The sequence below is a fragment of the Trichechus manatus genome, unplaced genomic scaffold, assembly GCF_000243295.1.
Source record: "Trichechus manatus latirostris isolate Lorelei unplaced genomic scaffold, TriManLat1.0 scaffold00288, whole genome shotgun sequence".
In the NCBI taxonomy this organism is placed as follows: Eukaryota; Metazoa; Chordata; class Mammalia; order Sirenia; family Trichechidae; genus Trichechus; species Trichechus manatus.
In genome coordinates, this window is record NW_004444224.1 from 356242 (window position 1) to 377451 (window position 21210).

At 47.0% G+C, this 21210-nt stretch overlaps 2 protein-coding genes across 4 annotated transcripts; both read left to right on the top strand.

Moving 5' to 3' along the window:
• The first annotated feature begins 784 nt into the window (after positions 1 to 784).
• USF1 (upstream transcription factor 1) lies at positions 785 to 6514 on the top strand. Of its 3 annotated transcripts, XM_023725138.1 has the most exons (12): positions 815 to 926; positions 1533 to 1719; positions 2792 to 2885; positions 3283 to 3332; positions 3480 to 3595; positions 3911 to 4012; positions 4249 to 4444; positions 4695 to 4782; positions 4910 to 4968; positions 5118 to 5212; positions 5433 to 5561; positions 5750 to 6514. In XM_023725138.1, the coding sequence occupies exons 3-12, from the start codon at positions 2878 to 2880 to the stop codon at positions 5837 to 5839; spliced, it is 933 nt and encodes a 310-aa protein (XP_023580906.1). In that variant the 5' UTR covers positions 815 to 926; positions 1533 to 1719; positions 2792 to 2877; the 3' UTR covers positions 5840 to 6514. The 3 variants fall into 3 exon arrangements, with proteins under 3 accessions (XP_004390243.1, XP_004390245.1, XP_023580906.1); XM_004390186.2 differs by lacking the exon at positions 1533 to 1719 and having other exon boundaries at positions 785 to 926; XM_004390188.1 differs by lacking the exon at positions 1533 to 1719 and having other exon boundaries at positions 807 to 926; positions 3480 to 3564.
• A 287-nt stretch (positions 6515 to 6801) lies between these two features.
• TSTD1 (thiosulfate sulfurtransferase like domain containing 1) lies at positions 6802 to 8120 on the top strand. Its single transcript, XM_012559629.2, has 4 exons — positions 6802 to 6891; positions 7067 to 7189; positions 7677 to 7839; positions 7923 to 8120. Exons 1-4 carry the CDS (start codon positions 6819 to 6821, stop codon positions 7972 to 7974), a joined length of 411 nt encoding a protein of 136 aa, XP_012415083.2. The 5' UTR covers positions 6802 to 6818; the 3' UTR covers positions 7975 to 8120.
• The last annotated feature ends 13090 nt before the right edge of the window (positions 8121 to 21210 follow it).

Here is a 21210-nt window from a genome sequence, read left to right on the forward strand (position 1 = left end):
GTTCACGGTGGTCAGGAAAAGGGGAAGAGAAATTGTATTTACATAATGCTCACTTTGTTCCAGTAACTGAGCTAGGTATTCTATGTGCATAGAATCTATGCCCTTGATTTTATTTAATTCACTTAACAGTTCTGTAAGGTTGACACTGGTATCTACATTTTACAGATGAGGAAACTAAGGCTCGATTAAGTTAAAAGGTTTGCCAAAACCTCAGAGGTAAGAAGTAGCAAAGGTAGGTATGAGATCTGGGTTTGTCTGTTCCCAGAGCCTGAAATCTTCGCATTACACCACACTACTCCAATCCATTAAGGATAGGTCCTGACTAGTTAGAATGGGAATAAAAATCCCTTTCATAGAAACTGAAGTCTTGGGGTCTTTAGGTAAGGGATGGCTGACGCTAATACAAAAGTGTATGCCAATTAGCTGTCTTAATATTCCAGTAAGAGAACACTTCAAACAGATGCCCTAATCCAAGATGGCCTCCCAAACAGCCTTGTTAAAGATGGCGTCTCGGTCAGACGTCCCGCCCTGACCTAAGCTGGCTTCCTCACTCCCTTCTCCTGAGACTAAAAAATGCCCTGCCCAGCACAAACATGGTAGCACAAATTAGGCGTCTTTCTCCCATTCTTGTTGAAAGCGAACTACGACTTCAGTGTCATTCGAACAGGATCCCAGGAAATTGCACCTTTTCAGCGCAGAAGCAGCCGAAACACATCCGCTTCCCTCAGCCCTCACCAAGAAGAAGCGAACGGAAGTGGGGCAGCTTAGGGGCTGTGAGTAGGCTGGGCGGGTCGAGAGAGACACTTCCGCCCCTCACCAATATGGCCGCGGGCTGGAAGTGCGCATGAGCGGCTGCCCATGGCGATACCCGGGTCCGGAGCGGGGAAAACACTGTCGGGGAAAAGCGGCGAAGGCGGCTTTGCCCGGTGAGTGCAGGACCAGACAGGAGTCGGGAGACTGGGCAGACCGGCAAGGCAGGGCAGCTTTGATTTGGTTTTAGGTTTCTGGGTTACGGAACTCTTGGGTAGGAAGCCTTTGTTTTGAGGGAGGGGGCCGCGCCTGGTTCTTTATCTCCTACCCCCCACTTTGTGGGCCGAGCTCGCTCTCCGCCCCCGAGCGGCGCACGCCCCCGCCCTCCTGCGATGCGCGGCGCCTGGCCGCAGCTAGGGGAGCCGAGCGGCCGAGACTCCACGGGCGGGGACGGCGGGGCCTGCCGAGCCCCCGGCTCCCGTCCCTGCCTCTTCGGAGCTGTCGGGGCGCGGGGTGAGCGCGGCGGGGCTGGCGGGGTTATGGCACCGGCCCTGGGGCTCGCGCTTGGCGGGCGCTCTGTTCCGTAAGCGCCTACTGGTTGGTGGGCCTTCAGGGAGATACCGCATTCCCAGGCACGGTCTCTGCGCCTGATTTCTTTGAGGACTTGCCTTTTTCCCCTTTGTGTCCAGACTTAGCAAGGGATCTTGATAGTCCCTCCTTGTCTGAGCGTGCACGTCACAACATCCTTTCCCTTTTCCGCGTCGCGTATCCCTAATGCTCAGGAAATGCTTCCTGATGTCCAACTGAGATTTGAATAAGCAGCCCGACTCCGTTACTGGTGCCCTCAGAGGCTGCTCCTGGCTGACAGCTGTGGGGATGCCTCCTGTCCCTGCCCTCTTTATTGCCGCCTCCTGCAGTCAGCGCAGCAAGCCTCGGGAGGGGCACCTCATCAGGTTTGAGGACGGAGAGGTAGGTGGTCCCTAAATACTAGTGCTACTTCCACTTAGGGTCTGGGATCTCCTTGCTGCGTTACTTCCTCCGGCAGCTTCACTTTCAGTTCCTATTTTTAAAGACTTGACACTTTCCTTAGACACTGGCTTTCCAGAGTTCATCTGCTGAAGATTTTCCTTCGATAGGGCAGAGTTTAGGTTTGGCGGAACCTTTGGGTAGAGAGTGTACAAACATCTTGCTGTTTCCTGTGGGGATAATCTTTTTGCCTTGCACTGTGTCGCTGTTTCTTTCTGGAGGCATTGGTCTGCTCAGCTCTTTGTTTTTCTTGGCCCCTGACTGGGTGTCAGGGCCCTAAGGCTGGCACCGTCTAGATGGATTCCTCCCCCATTGTTTCTTCTCCTTCCGAACCCCGAGCCTCCAGCTTTTTTCCGTCTTGCTGAGCCTCAGTTGATTTGGAGTTGTCATGGCAACATGTTAGCAAATGTGTTGTTTCACAGGAAGGCTTGGAGCATAAAATAGGTCTTGAAGATGCTGCATTTGGGCTGTAGGGTCTCTAACAGATGACAAATCTGAACACCCCAAAACAAGAGCCCTGTCAGTAGAATGGGCCTCAAGGGCCAATATGGTCTTTTTGGTTAGGGATGGTTTTCCATTGGCAGTGGGCTTCAGGTTTCTCCCTAGAGTCGAGAACAGAGATTGCTTCGTGTACAGTATGTGCCTGAGAAGCTGGAAGAAGCATCAGTGCCCATGGCCTTGTGTTTTTTGATAGTGATGGTCTAACATGGCCCTTCCTAATCCCCATGAAGCTGCTGTCATGGCAGGTCACAGTAGCTTTAGTAATAATCCATCCAGATATAGATCGTTTCTCAGTCTTCCAGTCCAGTTGGAGTGGTCATGGAGGGGTGAGGAACACTATTTGTAGGGTGGCTTTTTCAACCACTGTAGCCCAGTTCTCCGCATCAGAATGGGGGAGGCTGATTGTCCCCTGCAGACGGTTGTGTTCCTGGCTATATCTTCATGGAGTCTAGTTCTAGAATCAGGGGGCTGTTCAGTTACCTAAACTCACTGTAAACTCCCTGATTTCTACCAGAACTTAGCACACACAGGGCTGTGAGGCAAGACATACGAAGACCTCAGAGAAGGACCAGTTCCTCGGATGTGCCCCCTCACAGAGAGATGAAGGGGTAAGTGAAGAAGAGGTAGGGTCTGGGATAGGAGATGGGTGGCGGAGGAGAATGGCAGAAGGGCCAAGAGCACTGGCTCTGGAGTCAGGCAGATCTGGATTCAGGTCCCAGCTCCATCACTTATTAGCCGTGTGACTTGGTTTCCCCCTCTATGAAATGAAAGTGGTGCTAATTAGCGCATAGGGCTGTTCTTAGTATTAAAAAAGATAGTCCATGTTAAGATCTTAGCTCAGTGCCTGTGCACATAGTAAACACTCAGTAACTATTAGCTGTTGTTATTCAAATCTAACCTAGCATCTGTTGGGAATGCCATTGAGTTTGGGAGCCATATGTTACTGGGTCAGTGAGCTTCCCATTCATTTTCCCTTATTCTTCCTTGTCCCTTCCCCACAAACAGGCAGCAGAAAGCAGCTGAAACGGAAGAGGGGACAGTGCAGATTCAGGAAGGTGAGTGACAGAAATAGAACCAAGAGCCCTTCCTGGTCTCCCACACGGCTTGTCTCCTGTGCATCCTCCTCCTACGAACGATGTGCAGGTGGAACAGAGGGAGAAAGGCAGCAACTCACAGACCTTTCCTTTGCTTTTTTAATTCAGGTGCCGTGGCAACTGGGGAGGACCCAACCAGTGTGGCTATCGCCAGCATCCAGTCAGCTGCCACCTTCCCTGATCCCAACGTCAAGTACGTCTTCCGAACTGAGAATGGGGGCCAGGTAAGGGAGGGGGCCAGGTGGCTGCAGGTGTGACCTGGGGTTGGGATTGAGGGAGGTAATTGAACATGTCTTGGAGGATGAGGTGACGATGTAGACTCTTTGGGGGGTGGAGAGGTTTGGAGTAGAGATTGATGTGGGCTAGGGGCTATGCTGAAACTTCTGTAGGGGAAAGGAGGAGGAATGGCTGACTGTGTCTTTGAAGAACTCTTGTTTCAGGGCCCTGTCAAAGGGAAGCTTTATGAGGGGCCCTGGGATCCCTAGTGCTTACTCTCTTCTTTTTTCTTTCTTTCCTCCCCCTTCCCTCCCCACTTCTAGGTGATGTACAGGGTGATCCAGGTGTCTGAGGGGCAGCTGGATGGCCAGACAGAAGGCACTGGAGCCATCAGTGGTTACCCTGCCACCCAGTCCATGACCCAGGTACAGGGTTTTCGGCTGGGGAGGGGGATAGAGCTCTAAGCAGTAAGATGAACCAATGATGAAGCTAGGGGATGGTGAGGTACCTAGAGCTGCCTTGTCCTTTGTCCCTGGAGCTTCACTAGGCTCTCCCTTTCTGGATTGTCCCCCTCTTCCTCCAAGGGCTAGAAGCTGCAGGATGGTATGGTGGGAAGCAGTGTCTGACTCACTGGCCTCTGTTCTCTTGCTTCCCTTCCCAGGCGGTGATCCAGGGTGCATTCACCAGTGACGATGCAGTTGACACAGAGGGGACAGCTGCTGAGACACACTATACTTATTTCCCCAGCACTGCAGTAGGAGATGGGGCAGGGGGCACCACATCAGGAAGTACAGCTGCTGTTGTTACTACCCAGGGCTCAGAGGCACTACTGGGGCAGGCAACCCCTCCTGGCACTGGTGAGATATCGTGTGAAGATGCAGGCTGGAGGGGCTAGGAGAGGTTTTGGGACATGACTATTGGGCATTGGCCCATCACTCATGACCCCTCAGGTGATCACTAAGGCTTGGGCAGGCAGTGAGTCTGGGGCTGCCCTTCCAGCAGGAGGAAGCGTGTTATTTTTAGAGGATGGTCCCAAGGCATTGGTCTCGGAGCTTGATGAGGTTCCCAGTCCTATGTCCTGACAGAACCTACCCTGCATCTTCACAGGGCAATTCTTTGTGATGATGTCACCACAAGAAGTGTTGCAGGGAGGAAGCCAGCGCTCCATTGCCCCCAGGACCCACCCTTATTCCCCGTGAGTGGCCTTTGTTTCTTTTCACTTACCATGGGGGGGTTTTAATCCCTGCCAAATCCCTTACCCCAAACTTCCACCTCATTTTTTGTCCTTCCCTCACTCTGGCCACCCTGGGCTCTGTTGTCAGGAAATCAGAAGCTCCCCGGACGACTCGAGATGAGAAACGCAGGGCTCAGCATAATGAAGGTAGGTATGATGCGGGTGTGAAGCTAGGAGCTGATTGGTGGGATTGGGAATGGCAGTGATGTCTGAGGGTGGGGCAGCGGGGAGTTGGGTGATTTTACCTCGGGACCTGCGGCAAGTTTTTGCTGAGTCACTTTGTCTTTGCCCCACAGTGGAGCGCCGCCGTCGAGACAAGATCAACAACTGGATTGTGCAGCTTTCCAAGATCATCCCCGACTGCTCTATGGAGAGTACCAAGTCTGGCCAGGTCAGGATACCTGAATTATGTCTCCTGGTATTGCTTCCAGAAGTGGTAGAAAGTGGGGCACAGATGTCTGTGGTCTTTGTTTTATTCTTTCTGAAGTTCCTGTATCCCTGGGAGATGTTATATCACCATCCTTAGGGGGGAAATGAGGTCTAAAGTGCTTTTGGAAAGCAAGCCAGGTATCTTAAACCCTGGTCCTCATTTTGTTCTCTCTTTCTCACAGAGTAAAGGTGGAATTCTGTCCAAAGCCTGTGATTATATCCAGGAGCTTCGGCAGAGTAACCACCGGTTGTCTGAGGAACTTCAGGGGCTTGACCAGCTGCAGCTGGACAATGATGTGCTTCGACAGCAGGTCAGACCCCAGCCTTCAACATAGCCCTTCCTCTACCCCATAGCCACTGACCCAGCTCAGGGCTCCCTGCTTGGTTCTTCATAGAGAAGAGTTCACCTCTTTCCCCTCACCAGTGGATGTCTAAGTTCAAGGGCTTGGTTGTGCCAGCTTTTCTACGCATTCCCCTTACTGCCTCCTTCCCGTGTCAGGTGGAAGACCTTAAAAACAAGAATCTGCTGCTACGAGCTCAGTTACGGCACCATGGAGTAGAGGTCGTCATCAAGAATGACAACAACTAACCTTGGGGCTTTGGGGGCTTTGGGGGCTTCCGGTCCTACAGCCCCTTTGTGAGAACTGCAGATAGCCCAGGAGCACCAGGCTAACCCTGTGCCCCTTTCCTTCACTGCCCACTTCTGGCGTGGGACTCGGGGGAATTCAGAAAGCGTGTCTTTGAAATGAGGCCCTGTGATATAGCAGCCTGCGGTGGTGTGCAACACCCATGAGGATGTGCACTAACAGCCTCGCCCACCCCCAACAAGCAGCCCCTGGGCCCACGTGCTCTTCTTGCACAATGCATGTCCTGTCTCGATGCTGGATACTGGACACACTAAACTGGAGGACTTGTCCTGTGCTTGCTTAGAGTGCCCAGCAGAGGGTCTGCTGACAGGCAGTGCTCTGGCTTGCTCCAGGACTCCAGCGCTTCCACGGTTCTTCCTTTCCTTGGAGCTGAGGTTCAGATGTGGACCTGGCATGTCTGAGGAGCAGGCTTTAGCAGGATGTGGGAGAAGGGATGCTTCGCAGTGGCTGCTGCCCCAGGGCAGAGGAGCCTGGCGAGCAAGGCCTATGCAGAAGTCTCCGGAGCCAGGGAGAACAACAGGCAGGGGCCCACTTGGGGCCTTCCCCCTCGTGGGGGAGTTTTGTTTTTTTTTTTTTTCCTTTCTTTTTTTTTAAAAACATAAAATTCTTCAGAGCCACAGTTGTTTCTCGTTTTTACTGCTTTTGTGGGCCCCAAGGCTGAAGGAAGGGGGCACACGGCACACTGCCCTTTGACCAGTAAGGGCTGGGCCAAGTTTAGGGTGGAGTGGGCTGCTGCACTGGGTACTCTGAACCCTGGTACCTGGCCCAGACCGGTGTAGTGTTTCCGGGCCACGCCGGGCAATCACAACATTTTGCTGGTGAGCGTTGTCGGCAGCACAGCCAACGGGGGCTGCGGGGGCGGTCCGGGAGGCGGTGCAATGACTTCCGGTTCCGGTCTTGGTGCCGGGACGGGCGGGGGAGATGCTGCGGAAGGCGACCTGCCGGCTTGGGGCTTCTCTTCTGCGATTGATCACGGCACGCACCATGGCTGGAGGTACCTGTGGGGCGCCCCTTGGGTGGAGGTGGAGGTGCAGGGGCGAGCGAAGGGGTTTTGCTGAGAGGTCCGCATGCACCCTTGCTCCACCAGGACAGGGCGCTGCTGGTGAGGGGGCTCCGCGGTGCCGTGCCGTGACCCCCTCTCCTCAAGCGTCTCGTGCTCCCCTCCTCAGTGCCCACGGTCTCGTTCCTTGAACTCCGTTCGCTCCTATCCTCGGGCCGGGCCCGCCTCATCGACGTGCGATCCCGGGAGGAGGCTGCGGCCGGGACCATCCCAGGGGCGCTTAATATCCCGGGTATGGGATTGAGAGGGGACGCCCTGGTGGTGGAATAAAGACTGTCAAGGAAGATAGTAGTAGCTAATGGGACCTCAGGTACGGTGGCGCGGGGAAGGCACTGGTTACGGGGGTCCTGAGTTCCCTTAAGCCACCCCTAAGCTTCCCTAGAGAAGGGCTGATTGGAGGTGGGTCTTGGCAGCGGAACTGGCCCATCCAGTTTGAGGGGATAACAGGCGGTGAAGAGAGTGGCAGATCAGGTGACCTCCCTGAGGCTGTGTGCCAGAATCTGCCCGCTCTTCCTCCTTACGAAGTGGCTCCCGTTCAAAGGTTGTTGGGTGGAGTAGTGCCTGCAGGGGTGGCTGTTTCTGGTCCTTGAGGTTGGGAGCCACTTTGTGTTGGTGGGGTTTGTGGGTGTGTTTTGTGGCCCCGTGAACATTTGTTTGACCACCAGGGTCCAGCCCTTCCTGCCTGCTTTCCATTCTCTCCTCTTGACTCATCCTTCCAGTGTCTGAGCTGGAAAGTGCCCTGCAGATGGAGCCAGCTGCTTTCCAGGCTTTGTACTCTGCTGAGAAGCCAAAGCTGGAAGATAAGAACCTCATTTTCTTCTGTCATCTGGGCAAGAGGGGATTCCAGGCCACACAGTTGGCCAGGGGCCTTGGATACACTGGGTATGGAGTAGATGGCTAGCTGGGGAGTGACTGGGGACTCCCTCCAGGGCCTGTCCTTCCCTCACCCCTCTTTGTCTCCACAGGGCTTGCAACTACGCTGGGGCCTATAGAGAATGGTTGGAGAAGATGGGTTAGACGATGGTTTACTGATTGCACCCTCTTCCTCTCAAATGACACTCCGTGGTGACCTTTACTAGAAGTGAGGAAGGGGCTGACTTGCTGGGTTGGGCAACTCCTTGTAGTGCCATGCACACCAAAAATCAAATAAAGAGCATTTAATCAAAGTCTTGGAAGCATTTAATTTGTCATATGGACTGAAAACAGGTCCAGTCTTAACCTAGACTTCAACTCAGCCCTGGGTCCTGTCTCCTTCCAGTGTTTATCTACCCACAACCTTCCCCACCCCACAATACATTTAAAAAAAAAAAAAAACAAACCAAACCAAATTCATCACCATCAAGTCGATTCTGACTCATGGCGACCCCATGTGTTACAGAGTAGAACTGCTCCATAGGGTTTTCTTCGCTGTAATCTTTATAGAAACAGATCACAAGGCCTTCTGTGGTGCTGCTGGATGGGTTTGAACTGCCACCCTTCGGGTTAGTCGAGAGCAAACCACTTGCACCTCCCAGGGACCTTTCCCCAGGTAGATACCAGCAGCTTTTATTGAGAGACTACAGTTCTTCAGAGGCAGTGCTTGGTTCAGTGGTAGAATTCTCGCCTTCCATGCAGGAGACATGCAGGAGACCCAGGTTTGATTCCTGACCAATGCACTTCATGTACAGCCACCACTCATCTGTCAGTGGAGGCCATGTGTTGCTATGATGGTGAACAGGTTTCAGTGGAGCTACCAGACTGTCTTAGGTTGGGTTCTCTAGAGGACCAAAACCAGTGAAGTGTATATATAAATATATATAGAAAGATTTATTTTGAGGAAATGACTCACACAATTGTGGAGGCTGGCAAGTCCCAAATCCGTGAGTCAGGCAGCAGGCTGGAGGCTTCTGATTCACGCAGTTGCAGGGGCTAATGAACCCAAAATCTGCAGGTCAAGCTCTTCTTGTCCCAAGAGCTGGAGGTCAGACTATGAGACGAATGCAGGATCAAGAGAGAGAGAGCTTTGCCAGAACATCCATTTATATCATGGATGCAGGCCACACCCCCAAGGAAACTCCTCTTCCAACTGATTGGCTGCTCACATCGGATTACAAAGTGGGAGATGATTAAATAGTTATCTGGCAAACCACTGAGAATTACAGCCTAGCCAAATTGACATTAACCATCACAGTCCACCCCTTGTCAACTTGGCGTCTATACACACCTCCTTAAACCATACATCATCTCTAAATAAAGACAATTACAGAGTAATACTTGTGCTGAACATGGTACAACTAACGTGTACAACCAAAAAACACACTAGCCCTGTTTACATCTTATATTTTATAATGAGTAATGGGATCAGGGAAGGAAGAAAACAAAGATATTTATTATATACACATATCTATGTACACACAGGAGCCCTGGTGACTTAGTGGTTAAGAACTATGGCTGCTACCCAAAAGGTTGGCAGTTCAAGTCCACCAACCACTCCTTGGAAACCCTATGGGGTGGTTCTGCTCTGTCCTGTAGGGTCACTAGGAGTCAGAATCGACTCAAAGGCAATGAGTTATGGGTTATGTACACATATGTATAACAAAACAAGGCAGAGATACTCATAACAATTACAGTCCTCGTTTCTGCAATTAGTCACACAGTCATAGCTGGTATTTAGAACTACCTTCTTCCACCACACATTCCGTATCCCCTTTGCCTTCAGCTGGTCATGGTTCTTTTATGCGGTGCCTGAGCTGTGACTCTGAAGCCCTGAGCTCATTCCTTTCTTTCTCCACTTTGTCTAGTGAAAGTAGGACCAACCACCCAGCTTCTTCATACTTGTCAGTCTAACAAAAAGGCTGGAAAGCATCAAATACACGATCACTCAGAGTCTTGTCTCACAAACATTTGATCCAATGGTGGTGATACTTCGCATATTTCTATTGTCACCTCACGTCATGGATTACCAGCGCCCTCTTCACTACTAGAGAGAGTCATTAGTGCCTTTAAGATGTGCCAGTCTTGAGAACCAATTCAGGAAACTCATCCTTAAGATTTTGTTCCTCTAGAATCACTCCTGGTACCAAATGTCTTAGGCTGGATTCTCCAGAGGAGAAAAACCAGTGAAGTGTACATATACGTATAGAGAAAGATTTATTTTGAGGAAACTGTTCATGCAGTTGTGGAGGCTGGCGAGTCCCAAATCTGTCAGTAGGTGGCAGGCTGGAGGCTTCTCCTGACTCACCTGGTTACAGGGGCTGACAAACCCAAAATCTGGAAGTCAGGCTGCAGGCTGCTGCTTCACGGGGTTGTGGGAGCTGGTGAATCCAAAATCTGCAGTTTAGGCGGCAGGCTGAAGGCTTCTCAAGTCCCAAGAGGGGAGGTCAGACTATGATGAGACGAATGCAGGACTGAGAGAGATTTGCCAGAACATCCGTTTACATCATGGATGCAGGTCACACCCCCAAGGAAACTCTTCTTCCAACTGATTGGCTGCTGTGGTGAAATGAGTTCCTTTATGTGGCCTTTTCCTTTGGTTCTTTGGAAAACAGCTTGAAAGATTCCCCCCCACCCCCCAGGCCCAGGGGAGTTACCTTTGCCCTAGTTTTCTACCCCGGAGGGTTTGTTACTTTTGTCAAAGTTGATTGACATTTCCTGGATAAGCTGTAAACAAGGATGGTGTCTTAGTCACCTAGTGTCACTCCAACAGAAATACCACAGGTGGATGGTTTTAACAAAGAGAAGTTTTTTTCCTCACAGTTAAAGTAGGCTAAAAGGCCAAATTCAGGGCGTCAGCTCCAGGGGAAGGCTTTCTCTCTCTCTCGGCCTTCTCATCAGTTTTCCCCCAGACTAGGAGCTTCTCCGTGCAGGGACCCCGGTCCAAAGGACACGCTCTGCTCCCGGCACTGCTTTCTTGATGGTATGAGGTCCCCCTGTCTCACTGCTCACTTCTGTCTTTTACATCTGAGGAGATTGCCTCAGGACACAATCCAGTCTTGTAAATTGAGTCCTGCCTCACTAACACAACTGCCGCCCACCCTTCCTCATTAACATCATAGAGGCAGGATTTACCACATATGGGAAATCACACAATACTGGGAATCATGGCCCAGCCAAACTGATACACACATTTTTGGGGGGACATAATTCAATCCGTGACAGATGGTTTGATACTTTTTGTCTGGTCCTGGGCTGCAGCCTGCCCTATGATTGGTATGCAGCTTACACGGACTGGTCAATATATTATGCGAATTAATTGACTATGAAACCAAAAAACCAAACCGTCTGCAGTCAAGTTGATGCTGACTCATAGCGACCCTATAGGCCAAAGCAGAACTGCCCTATAGGGTTTCCTAGGCTGTAATCTTTACAGAAGCAGACTGCCATATCTTTCTCCCACAGAGCAGCTGATGGGTTTGAACCACCGACCTTTTGGTCATCAGCTGAGTGTTTAACCACTGCACCACCGGGGCTCCTTTGAAGTGACTATAGACTACGCAAACTAAGTGACTATAGCCTACTATGCAAATGAAGTATCTGTGGCCTCCCAAAAGGGGATTGGTCAGTTTGTGGCCCTGGTGGGAGGGCCATGCCTTGAAATTGACAAGGAGTTTGCTTATATATGCAGCTATCCCCTCAAAAGTTAGCAGACAGAAGCAGAAGGAAGGAAGAAGAGAGAAGTAGCAGAGAGAGAAGAGGCAAGGAACCTCCTAAAAGGGCTGTCATACAGGTCAAGAGCTGTGACACTGAAGCTAGATAGCAAGAGGCCCAGAAGGGGCGCTGCGGCAGAGTTGATGGTGACAGCAGAAACGTGCTGCTAGGAATGCAACTAAGAGAGCTGAACAAAACTGCTCCACTGGCTGTGAGCTGGGTCGGTTGGCAGTGGAGAGGCTGAAGGCAGAGAGGCCTGTCCTCAGGGGCCTGAGAGGAAACCTGTCCTGAGGGGGCCAAGAGGAGGTGTGCATGGCTGAGAGGGGACATGCATGGCAGAGAGAAGGGCCGGCTTGTTTGCAGTGCTGAGAGAGCTGTCCTGCACTGAAGAGGGGAGGGATGTGTTCTCCACTTCAGGGGAGCCTGCCAGACTTTGCCTGCGTGCTTCCTGATCTTGCCTTGTACCTTGTTACTTCCTAAATAAACCACTTAACTGTAAGTATGATCTGTGAGTTCTCTGTGGCCATTGCAATGAATTATCGAACCCAGTAGAGAAGGAGAGAGTGCCGTGGGAGGGATGGCTGGTGTCAAAGTTGGTAAAAAGTTTGGAGAGTGGAGGTATGTCTGACCTCCACCTCATAGGAATTAGCTTTGGGCTGATCCTGGTTATTATCCCCCCAGAAGTTAGACAGGTTCTGATGCTACTACTACTATCTTTTACAGCTGCTCACATTTGATCACAAAATGGGAGGTGGTTACATACTGTCTGCCAAACTACTGAGAACCAGAGTCTAGCCAGGCTGACACATAACATTAACCATCACACAGATGAAGACGGACTAGGAAAAAAGACCTGGTGATCTACTTCTGAAAATCAGCCATTGAAAACTCTATGGGTCATAACAGTCTGATCAGTTGCCACAGGGATGGTGCAGGACTGGGCGGGGTGTTGTTCTGTTGTGTATGGGGTTGCCAAGAGTCAGGAACAACTCAATGGCCGCTAACAACAACAAAAATTCTCCTGGAACAGTTGTTTTCAGCCCAGGATGCACATCAGAATCACGTGGATAGCAGGAAAAAAAAAAAAAAAAAAGCTTGAGCCCCATCTCAGATTCAGAATCTGAGCGTTAGTGGTTTTATAAGCCCCTCAGGTGAGTCTAACATGCTGTCAGGAGTGGGAACCACTGTTATTCTTGTACTTATTGTCCATAAGTGCTTTTGCACTAAAATGGCAGAGTAGTTGCAACAGAGACTGTATGTTCTGCAAAGCCTAAGATATTTACTATCTAACTGTCTTAGTCATCTAGTGCTGCTATAACAGAAGTGCCATAAGTGGATGGCTTTAACAAACAGAAATTTATTCTCTCACAGTCTAGTAGGCTACAAGTCCAAATTCAGGGCATCAGCTCTAGGGGAACACTTTCTCTGTCAGCTCTGGAGGAAGGTCCATGTCATCAATCTTCCTTTGGTCTGGGAGCCTCTCTGTGCAGGAACCTCAGGTCCAAAGGACGCGCTCTGCTCCCGGCACTGCTTTCTTGGTGGTGTGAGGTTCCCATGTGTCTCTGCTTACTTCTCTCTTTTATATCTCAAAAGAGATTGGCTTAAGACACTATCCAATTTTGTATACCTTGTCAGTAAACCTGCCACTAATCCATCTTATTAGATAATAGTGATTGAACTTACAACACATAAGGAAATCACATCAGATTACAAAATGGAACAGTTATAAATACTGGGAATCATGACCCAGCCAAGTTGACAGGTATTTTTGGGGGACACAATTCAATTCATGACACTGACCCTTTACATAAAAATTTTCCAACCCTTGGTCTAGACCTTCGGGTCCTCACTCCCAACCTCACTTCCCTCAGACTTTGTCATTGGGTTGAGGAAATGAGAGAGGACCGTCCTCAGGCTGTTGAGTGAGGGAATGGAGGGCACTCTTCATCCCTATAGGTGTGTCTGACACAGATAACAGGGGTTAGGACCCCTTCCTGTGCCACCAAAAACAGGTCACAGTTCTTATCAACATTGTTCTCAGATTCCACACTAGACTTAACAAAATTTAATTGGTTAAAAAAAATGAAACCAGCACATGCTTACTGAAACAAAATTCAACACTACAAAATAGGTATGTAACTTTCCTGTAGCATCATGCATAATTTGATACATATCCTTCCAGACCTTTTTCATATTTTGATGACAGGATTTTAACGTAAGTTTGATTTTTTAAATTTTATTCCTTTATCCATGGAAGAGAACGCTGGGTCAAAGATGGACCCAATTTTCTGAAGAAATTCCTTCAGACATTTCCTCCTTCCTCGCCTTTCTCTCGTCCCTCTCTCCTCTTCCTTTCTCCCTTCTGGAAAGTACCCAGTCCTCCTACACCTTTTATTGCACTGTCCACACTCCATACTCTATAAAATCTCCCATTCCTCTGGCTCTTCAGCTTCTCTGTCCCAGAGCCTTACTCTCTCCCTGGGCTAATCACAATATATTATTATCTGAGGTTAGCCAGACATCGTTGGGTCTGGAGGTAAAGTTGAAATATGCGAAAGCATCTAGCTTAGGGTCCGGCAAGCAGTAGGTGTGAGTTAACCTTTCGCCAAATATCCAAATCCCTTTCCCTTTCATTCTCAGACTAGTTGGGAAGTTTTTCCTGAGGTCTAATTTCCTTCTTTCTTTGAGTCTTAACTGTTCTAATCCCTCTCCACGAGTCTTTTATTATTCCTTTTATTATTATTATTACTGAGGCATACTTTACCTACAATAAAATGCACAGTTCTTAAGTGTTCAGTTCATTGAGTTTTGACATTTGTATGCTTCCTTGTAACCACCACCCAAACCAAGATATAGAACACTGTAATTCTCAGGAATTTCCCTTGGCCTCTTTCCAGTCAATTCCATCCCCTCTCTCTTTCTGAGCAGCTGCTTTCTATCTTTTATGACCATAAATTAGTTTTCTAAAGCCCCCTTTCTCGCCTGCCAACTCATACTGTTTTCTTTCCTCAATTTAATAGCTGTGCAGGGTTAAAGAAAATCCTAGAAGTAAAGTGACCAGGTCCTGTACATGACCATGCCCTCTGGTTTGATCATTGTTGAGAAAACATTCTTCTTTCTCCCTCATTAATTTTTAGGTTCATAACCCTGATGGGCTGTTCCAACCCATTACCTTACCTTTCAAAGTTCTCTTTCCCTTTCCTCACAGCTGACAATATGTCAGCCAGTGAGGCTGAAGATCTAGAGTTTACCAGATATATGCAATTGTGGGATACCTACTTCTGCTTTCCTTCTCATACTTAATTAGATCCGCGGTACAGTGAATTACTTAATACTTAATATGGCCCTTCTAGTCAGAGTCTTTGTAACTCCCACTAAATGACTGGGTGGGGCTGTGAAAATAAGGTGCTTGTGGCCCACCAAGGGGATTGGATAGCTTGGTAATAATGTAAATAAGGTGAATGGAATATGGTGCACCCCGCAGGTGGGGGTGGGACCATACAAATAAAGTGTGTGGAACCCTAATGAGGAGACTGGTCAATTTTGCCATCTTGCTAGGCTTAAAAGAGAGCCAATCACAGAACAGAGGGGGACCTTACTACCACTGAGAAAAAAGGGCTACGAGTAGAGTGCGTCCTTTGGACCCAGGATCCCTGCGCTGAGAATCTCCTACACCCAGGAGGCAGAGAGAGAGCTGTAACACCAGAAACAGTGAGAAGCAGCGGCAGAGAAATGGCAGCAGCAGAGGCAGCCAAACCAGAAGGCCAGCAGGAGGCAGTACAGTGGGCTTTCTGGCCCATGGAGCAAGAAAGCTGGGCACCTTCTGGCAGGAGGCTTGCTGGTGGACTGGGGTGCTTCTGGGCACTTATTGGTGGAGCTAGCTTGCCGATGGAGTCACAGAATTGACTGCCTTCAGGCCAAGGCTTATTGGGGCAGTGAGGTGCCTCCAGGTGCTTCTTGGCAGAGCTAAAAGAGCCTTGTAACACTTGCCCGAGAAGAGCAGAGGCCAGGCTGGCCCAAGAGGCCTAAGAGGTCCAAAAGGCCTCAGACCAAGAAGCCAAGGGCCAGGGAGAGGCCTGAGAAGAGATCATCCGGATGGAAGAACTGTATCCTCAGTCATTTCTGATACTGAATTGTAACCTATTACTTCTCTAATAAACGGCATAATCGTGAGTATTGTCTGAGTTCTGTGTGGCCATTGCAGTGAATTATTGAACCCATCATGGGAGTAGAGAGGGCTGTGGGAGGATGGTTGGTGGCAGAATTGGTAAAAAGGTCGGAGAGAGAGGTGTGTCTGACCTCTGCCTCATAGGAATTAGACTTGGGCTGTTGATCTTGATTCTACTCCCCCTTGTGAAGGTAGAGGAGGTCAGACAACACCTCCGCATTATCTGTTTTTCCAAGATCCCTTCCCCTTCTGCATACTTCATCTATCCCAGGTTTGGCTTATCACATACATGTGTCGTCATATCTACACTACACTTTCATTGCTGGTTTGCATGTCTCTCCCAACTGATTGTGAGCTCCTCAAAGGCAGGAACTGTCTGCCATTGTCTTACATCCAATGCCCGGCACCATGGGTTCTTAGTAGGGGTTTGTTGTGGCTCACTAGCTGCCCAGCCTTCAGAGTCTTCTAATTTCAGCCTTTCTGAAACATCACTGCCTGCTCAATCTTAAAATAACACTTTTATCTTATCGGTCAGAGTTGATGATTTACAATAGGTCCTTGTTGCGTAGTGCTTCAAACAGAGACTCAGCCTGGCCTTTTGAGCAATCTGTAATCTAGATCTGGAGTCACTCTGTGCCTTTTTAAACTTATCTTCCAGTGCCTGCTCCCATCAGGCTGGTCTCCTTAAGTAGACCCTCTTCCTTCCTGATGCTGGCCTTCACTCACTATTTCCCCTGTTTGGGGAGCTTCCAATCTCCTTTGTCCCAGCAGTCTGAATTTCACAAGAATTAGAAGAATGTATTTGGCAGGAGATGTGCAGTCCTACATCAAGAGGGCTTTTAAACTGAAGAAGAAGGGAGAAAAATAATCAGATAAAACTATATACTTGAATTCCATGAAGGAGACCGTGGATGAGGTACACACCTCTACTGTAGCACTTATCACACTGCATTATAACTTGTGTGGCTCTCTGCCTTTAGTTTGGGCTCTTTAAGAGGAGGGACTGTTTATTTCATTTTTGTATTGGCCAACGATTAAACCACACCTTGGCACAGAGGAGATACTTAGTAGATGTTGAATTTTTATTAAAGTGTTTACGGATTCCAAGGGGAAAAAATGCAAAGGAGAAAGTTGGGAACAATACTCATGAATGGTAGGATGCTATTGTGGAAAGGGCAAAGGCTATCTATGAGTTACAAAGTTTGGAGTTCCAGGTATGGCTTAATGCTACTGAGTGGTCACTGCAAGTTACTTTTAACTATTCTGATTCATTTTCCTTATCTGTAAATGAGTAAAATGGGGGTCATAGACTGATTTCCTTGTATTGTGAGAGTTTAATGGGATAACATTCAAAGTACCTGTCATATTGTTGTTTGCTGCCATCCAGTTGGCCAATTCATTGCAACCCCATGTACAATGAAATTATACTGTTGTAATCGATAGGGTTTTCACGGGCTGATTTTGGGAAGTAGATTGCCAGACCTTCTTCCTAGTCTGTCTTTAGTCTGGAAGCTCTGCTGAAACCTGTTCTGCATCATAGCAACATGCAAGCCTCCACTGAAAGATGGGTGGTGGCTGAGTTTGAGGTGCATTGGCTGGGAATCGAACTTGGGTCTCCCACGCGGAAGGCAAGAATCCTACCACTGAACCACCACTGCCCCCACCTGTCATGTAGAACTTAATGGATTTAGAGAGCTTTATGAGTATAAATAATGAACACCAGAAGGCAAATATAATAACATAGACATAATTGAAACTTGATGGAAGGGAAGTTGTGACTAGCAATGGAAAAGTATGTCATATTAAAAGGAAAATATATTTAATAGACGAGTCAGACATCATAAGTGTGCAGCTCAATGAGTGTTTACAAAGTGAACACACCCATTTAACCACCACCGTTGTCAGCAAATATAAGCTGTATGATTTGAATCCTTTAAAATACGTTGAGACTTGCTTTATGGCTAAAAATATGGTCAAATTTTATAAATGTTCCATGAACACTTGAAAAGAGGGCGTAATCTGCAGTTTTTGGGCACAGTGTTCTATATATGTCAATTAGGTCTGGTTTATCAATTATATTGTTCAAATCTATATCACTACTGATTTTTTTTTGTCTGCTTCTTCTATCAGCTACTTAGACAGGTGTGTTTAATCTCTCATTATGATTTGGATTTTTCTGTTTCTCTTTTTTAGTTCTGTCAGTTTATGTATTTGGAAGCTATGTTATTTGATATATATACAAATTTAGAATTGTTATATCTTCCTCCTGAAGTGATCCTATTTTCGTTATTCCCTTTTTGTCTCTGGTGATGCTTCTTGACTTAAAGTCTATTTTGTCTGACATTAGTATAACTACATCAGCTTTACTTTGGTTACTGTTTGCACGGGATTAATAGACCATGCCTCCTGGAATTCATATTAACCAAGAAGAAAACACTAAGCACAGTTAGACCTAAGCAGTAGGCTATGGAAAAGTAGATTTTTAAAGTTCAGAGAAAACAGATGTTGAGCTCATGGCAAGAGACTAAAGAGAACATGAATCAAGAAGGTTGAGAGTCCTCAGAAACAATACTTGAGACCATATTTCCCAGTGGGGAGTTCTTCTAGCTCACTTATTCTACTAGTACTCCAATTCCTAATCATATTCCTCACGCTCTCCAGTCCTCCAGTTAATTGACCTCACTAATTTTTTCACTATCCATCACCCTCCTGATGCCCTCATTTCCCTCCATTTTCAGGTTAGATTTGTTGGTTTATTATTATCATCATTCTTTCACATATCTAGGAATAAACTTATCAAAAAAGTTCAAGACTTATATAAAGAAAATGTTAACACACAATAAAAGACCTAAAAAGAAGACTTACACAAATGAAAAGACTTAAAAGGTTCTTGGATAGGAAGACTCAATTTCATAAATATATCAGTTTACTGAAAAACAAGAATAGCCAGAAAAATTAGATACAGAGCATCAATGAGGGGGAGCAAGCCTTACCAGGTATTAAAATATATCATAAAGCCTTAGTAATTAAAAGCCGTGGTGGGGCAGTGGTTAAGAGCTACAGCTGCTAACCAGAAGGTTGGCAGTTCGATCCACCAGGTGCTCCTTGGAAACTCTATGGGGCAGTTCAACTCTGTCCTGTAGGGTCGCTATGAGTTGGAATCGACTCGACGGCAATGGGTTTGGTTTTGGTTTTGGTTTTAGTAATTAAAATAATGTGAATGGATAGATCGATGGGCTCCATACCTCACATCATACACCAAGATAAATTTCAAATGAATTAAAGATTTAAAGTAAAAAATGGAAACTATGAAGACTTTTTTCATTACCTTAAAGTGGGGGAAGTCATTTCTAACTATGACTCAAAAGTTAGAAGCATAAAAGGAAAGACTGATAAATAAAGCTACAACACAAACAAGCAAAAGCTTTCTGCATGCTTAAAAAAAAAACCCCAACATAATCTAAGTCCAAATACAAACAGCAAAGTGAGAAAAACATATTCAACTTGTAACATGTACAAATGGTTAATTCTTGAATATATAAAGAGCCTCTAAAAATGGGTCATAAAAAGACAACTATCCCAATAAAACAATGGGTAAAACATATGAAGAGACAGTTCACAGACTACAAATGGCTCTTAAACCTAGAGGGATACTCAACTCACTCATAATAAGAGATGTGCAAATTAAACTAAACTGAGGTATCAATTTTCACTTATGAGATTGGCAATATTTCAAATGTTTGAAAAACTCTTTTAGCAAGACTGTGAGAAACAGGCATATTAACAGATTTTGCAAATATGAATTGGTACAACTGTTACAGAGGGCAATTTGGCTATGTCAATCAAAATAATGACCTAATATGCCCTTTGACCCAGTATTCCCATTTCTGGAGATTTATACTACAAATAAGCTTGCACCCATGTGAAATATGTGTTTATTCATTATATTTTCTGTTTTAGCAGAAGACAGGGAGTAATTCAAGTATTCATAAATTAAAAGTGTCTAAATAAATAGCACTACAAGCACACATTAGAATATTATGTAGCTGTAAAAAAGAAATGAGGAAGCTCTCAGTGTACTCATATGAAAGCTCTCCAAGACACACTGTTAGGTGAAAATAATGTAGTATGCTACCCTTTGCGTTAAAAAAAAAAAAAAAAAGGTAATAGCATATATATTTATAATTGCTCATATCCACAAAATGAAACTCTGGAAGGACACAGAATAAAAGTCAATTCCTTGCAAATTTCTTTAGCATCCTTGCTGCTTTCTCGCTTCATCACTTGCTTAGGAAAACCCCAACCACGATTAAACCCAACTAACCTTACTACAGTCCCTGGTGGTGCCAATGGTTAAGCACGTGGATGCTAATGGAAAGGTTGGAGGTTCAACTCCACCTAGAGGCATCTCAAAAGAAAGTCCTGGCGAGCTACTTCTGAAAGACTGGATTGCAACTTTTTTTTTAACTTTTTAACCTTACTCTATCCCTGCAGTTGAACAGCTGCAGTAAAACTCACACCAATTTGCCTGCTCTGTCTTTACATTTATGTCCAAAATATCTAGATGGCATTTAACACTGCTCACTATTCCTAATATACTTCCCTAATGTCTTCAGTCTCTGCCTCTATAAAACCACCATTTTCCGTTTCTCCCTACTCTTCAAATCTCCTAAACTTCCTTTTCCCTCTATGCTCGTCTTTTTTTTTACTGTTGTAGTTTAAGTGAAAGTTTTACATTTCAAGTTAGTTTCCCATACAAAAATTTATACATGCATTGTTATGCGACCCTATTGCTCTCCCTATACTGTGACAGCACACCCCTTTCCACCCGATTCCCATGTCCATTCAACTAGCTCCTAACCCTCTCTGCCTTCTTATCTCCAGACAGAAGCTGCCCATCTAGCCTCACGTATCAACTTAAGCTAAGCACACTCTTCATGAGTATCATTTTATGTCCCACAGTCCAGCCCAATCTTTGTCTGAAGAGTTGGCCTCGGGAATTGTTTTAGTTCTGGGTTGACAGAGAGTCCGGGGGCCATGCTTTCTGGGATTCCTCCAGTCTCAGTCAGACCACTAAGTCTGGTCTTTCTATTACAATTTGAGTTCTGCACTCACCTTACTCCTGCTCCATCAGGGACTCTCTGTTGTGTTCCCTGTCAGGGCAGTCATTGGTGGTAGATGGGCACCATCTAGTTCTTCTGGTCTCAAGATGATGCAGTCTCTAATTTATGTGCCGTTTCTGTCCCTTTCTGTTTCCTTGTGTCTTTGGTGTTCTTCATTCTCCTTTACTGAGACCAGTGGATGCATCTCAGATGGCTGCTCACTAGCTTTTAAGACCCCAGATGCCACTCACCAAAGTAGGATGCAGAACATTTTCTTAATAAACTTTGTTATGCCAATTGACCTAGATGTCCCCTGAAAGCATAGTCCCCAGACCCCTGCCCCTGTTACTCTGTCCC

Coding starts and splice junctions, on each gene's coding strand:
- USF1 (XM_004390186.2), top strand. CDS start 845: ATGAGCGGCTGCCCATGGCGATACCCGGGTCCGGAGCGGGGAAAACAC. Junction 4,969..5,117: donor CAGGGCTCAGCATAATGAAG/GTAGGTATGATG, acceptor TTTGCCCCACAG/TGGAGCGCCGCCGTCGAGAC. Junction 5,562..5,749: donor ATGATGTGCTTCGACAGCAG/GTCAGACCCCAG, acceptor TTCCCGTGTCAG/GTGGAAGACCTTAAAAACAA.
- TSTD1 (XM_012559629.2), top strand. CDS start 6,819: ATGCTGCGGAAGGCGACCTGCCGGCTTGGGGCTTCTCTTCTGCGATTG. Junction 7,190..7,676: donor AGGGGCGCTTAATATCCCGG/GTATGGGATTGA, acceptor TCATCCTTCCAG/TGTCTGAGCTGGAAAGTGCC. Junction 7,840..7,922: donor AGGGGCCTTGGATACACTGG/GTATGGAGTAGA, acceptor TTGTCTCCACAG/GGCTTGCAACTACGCTGGGG.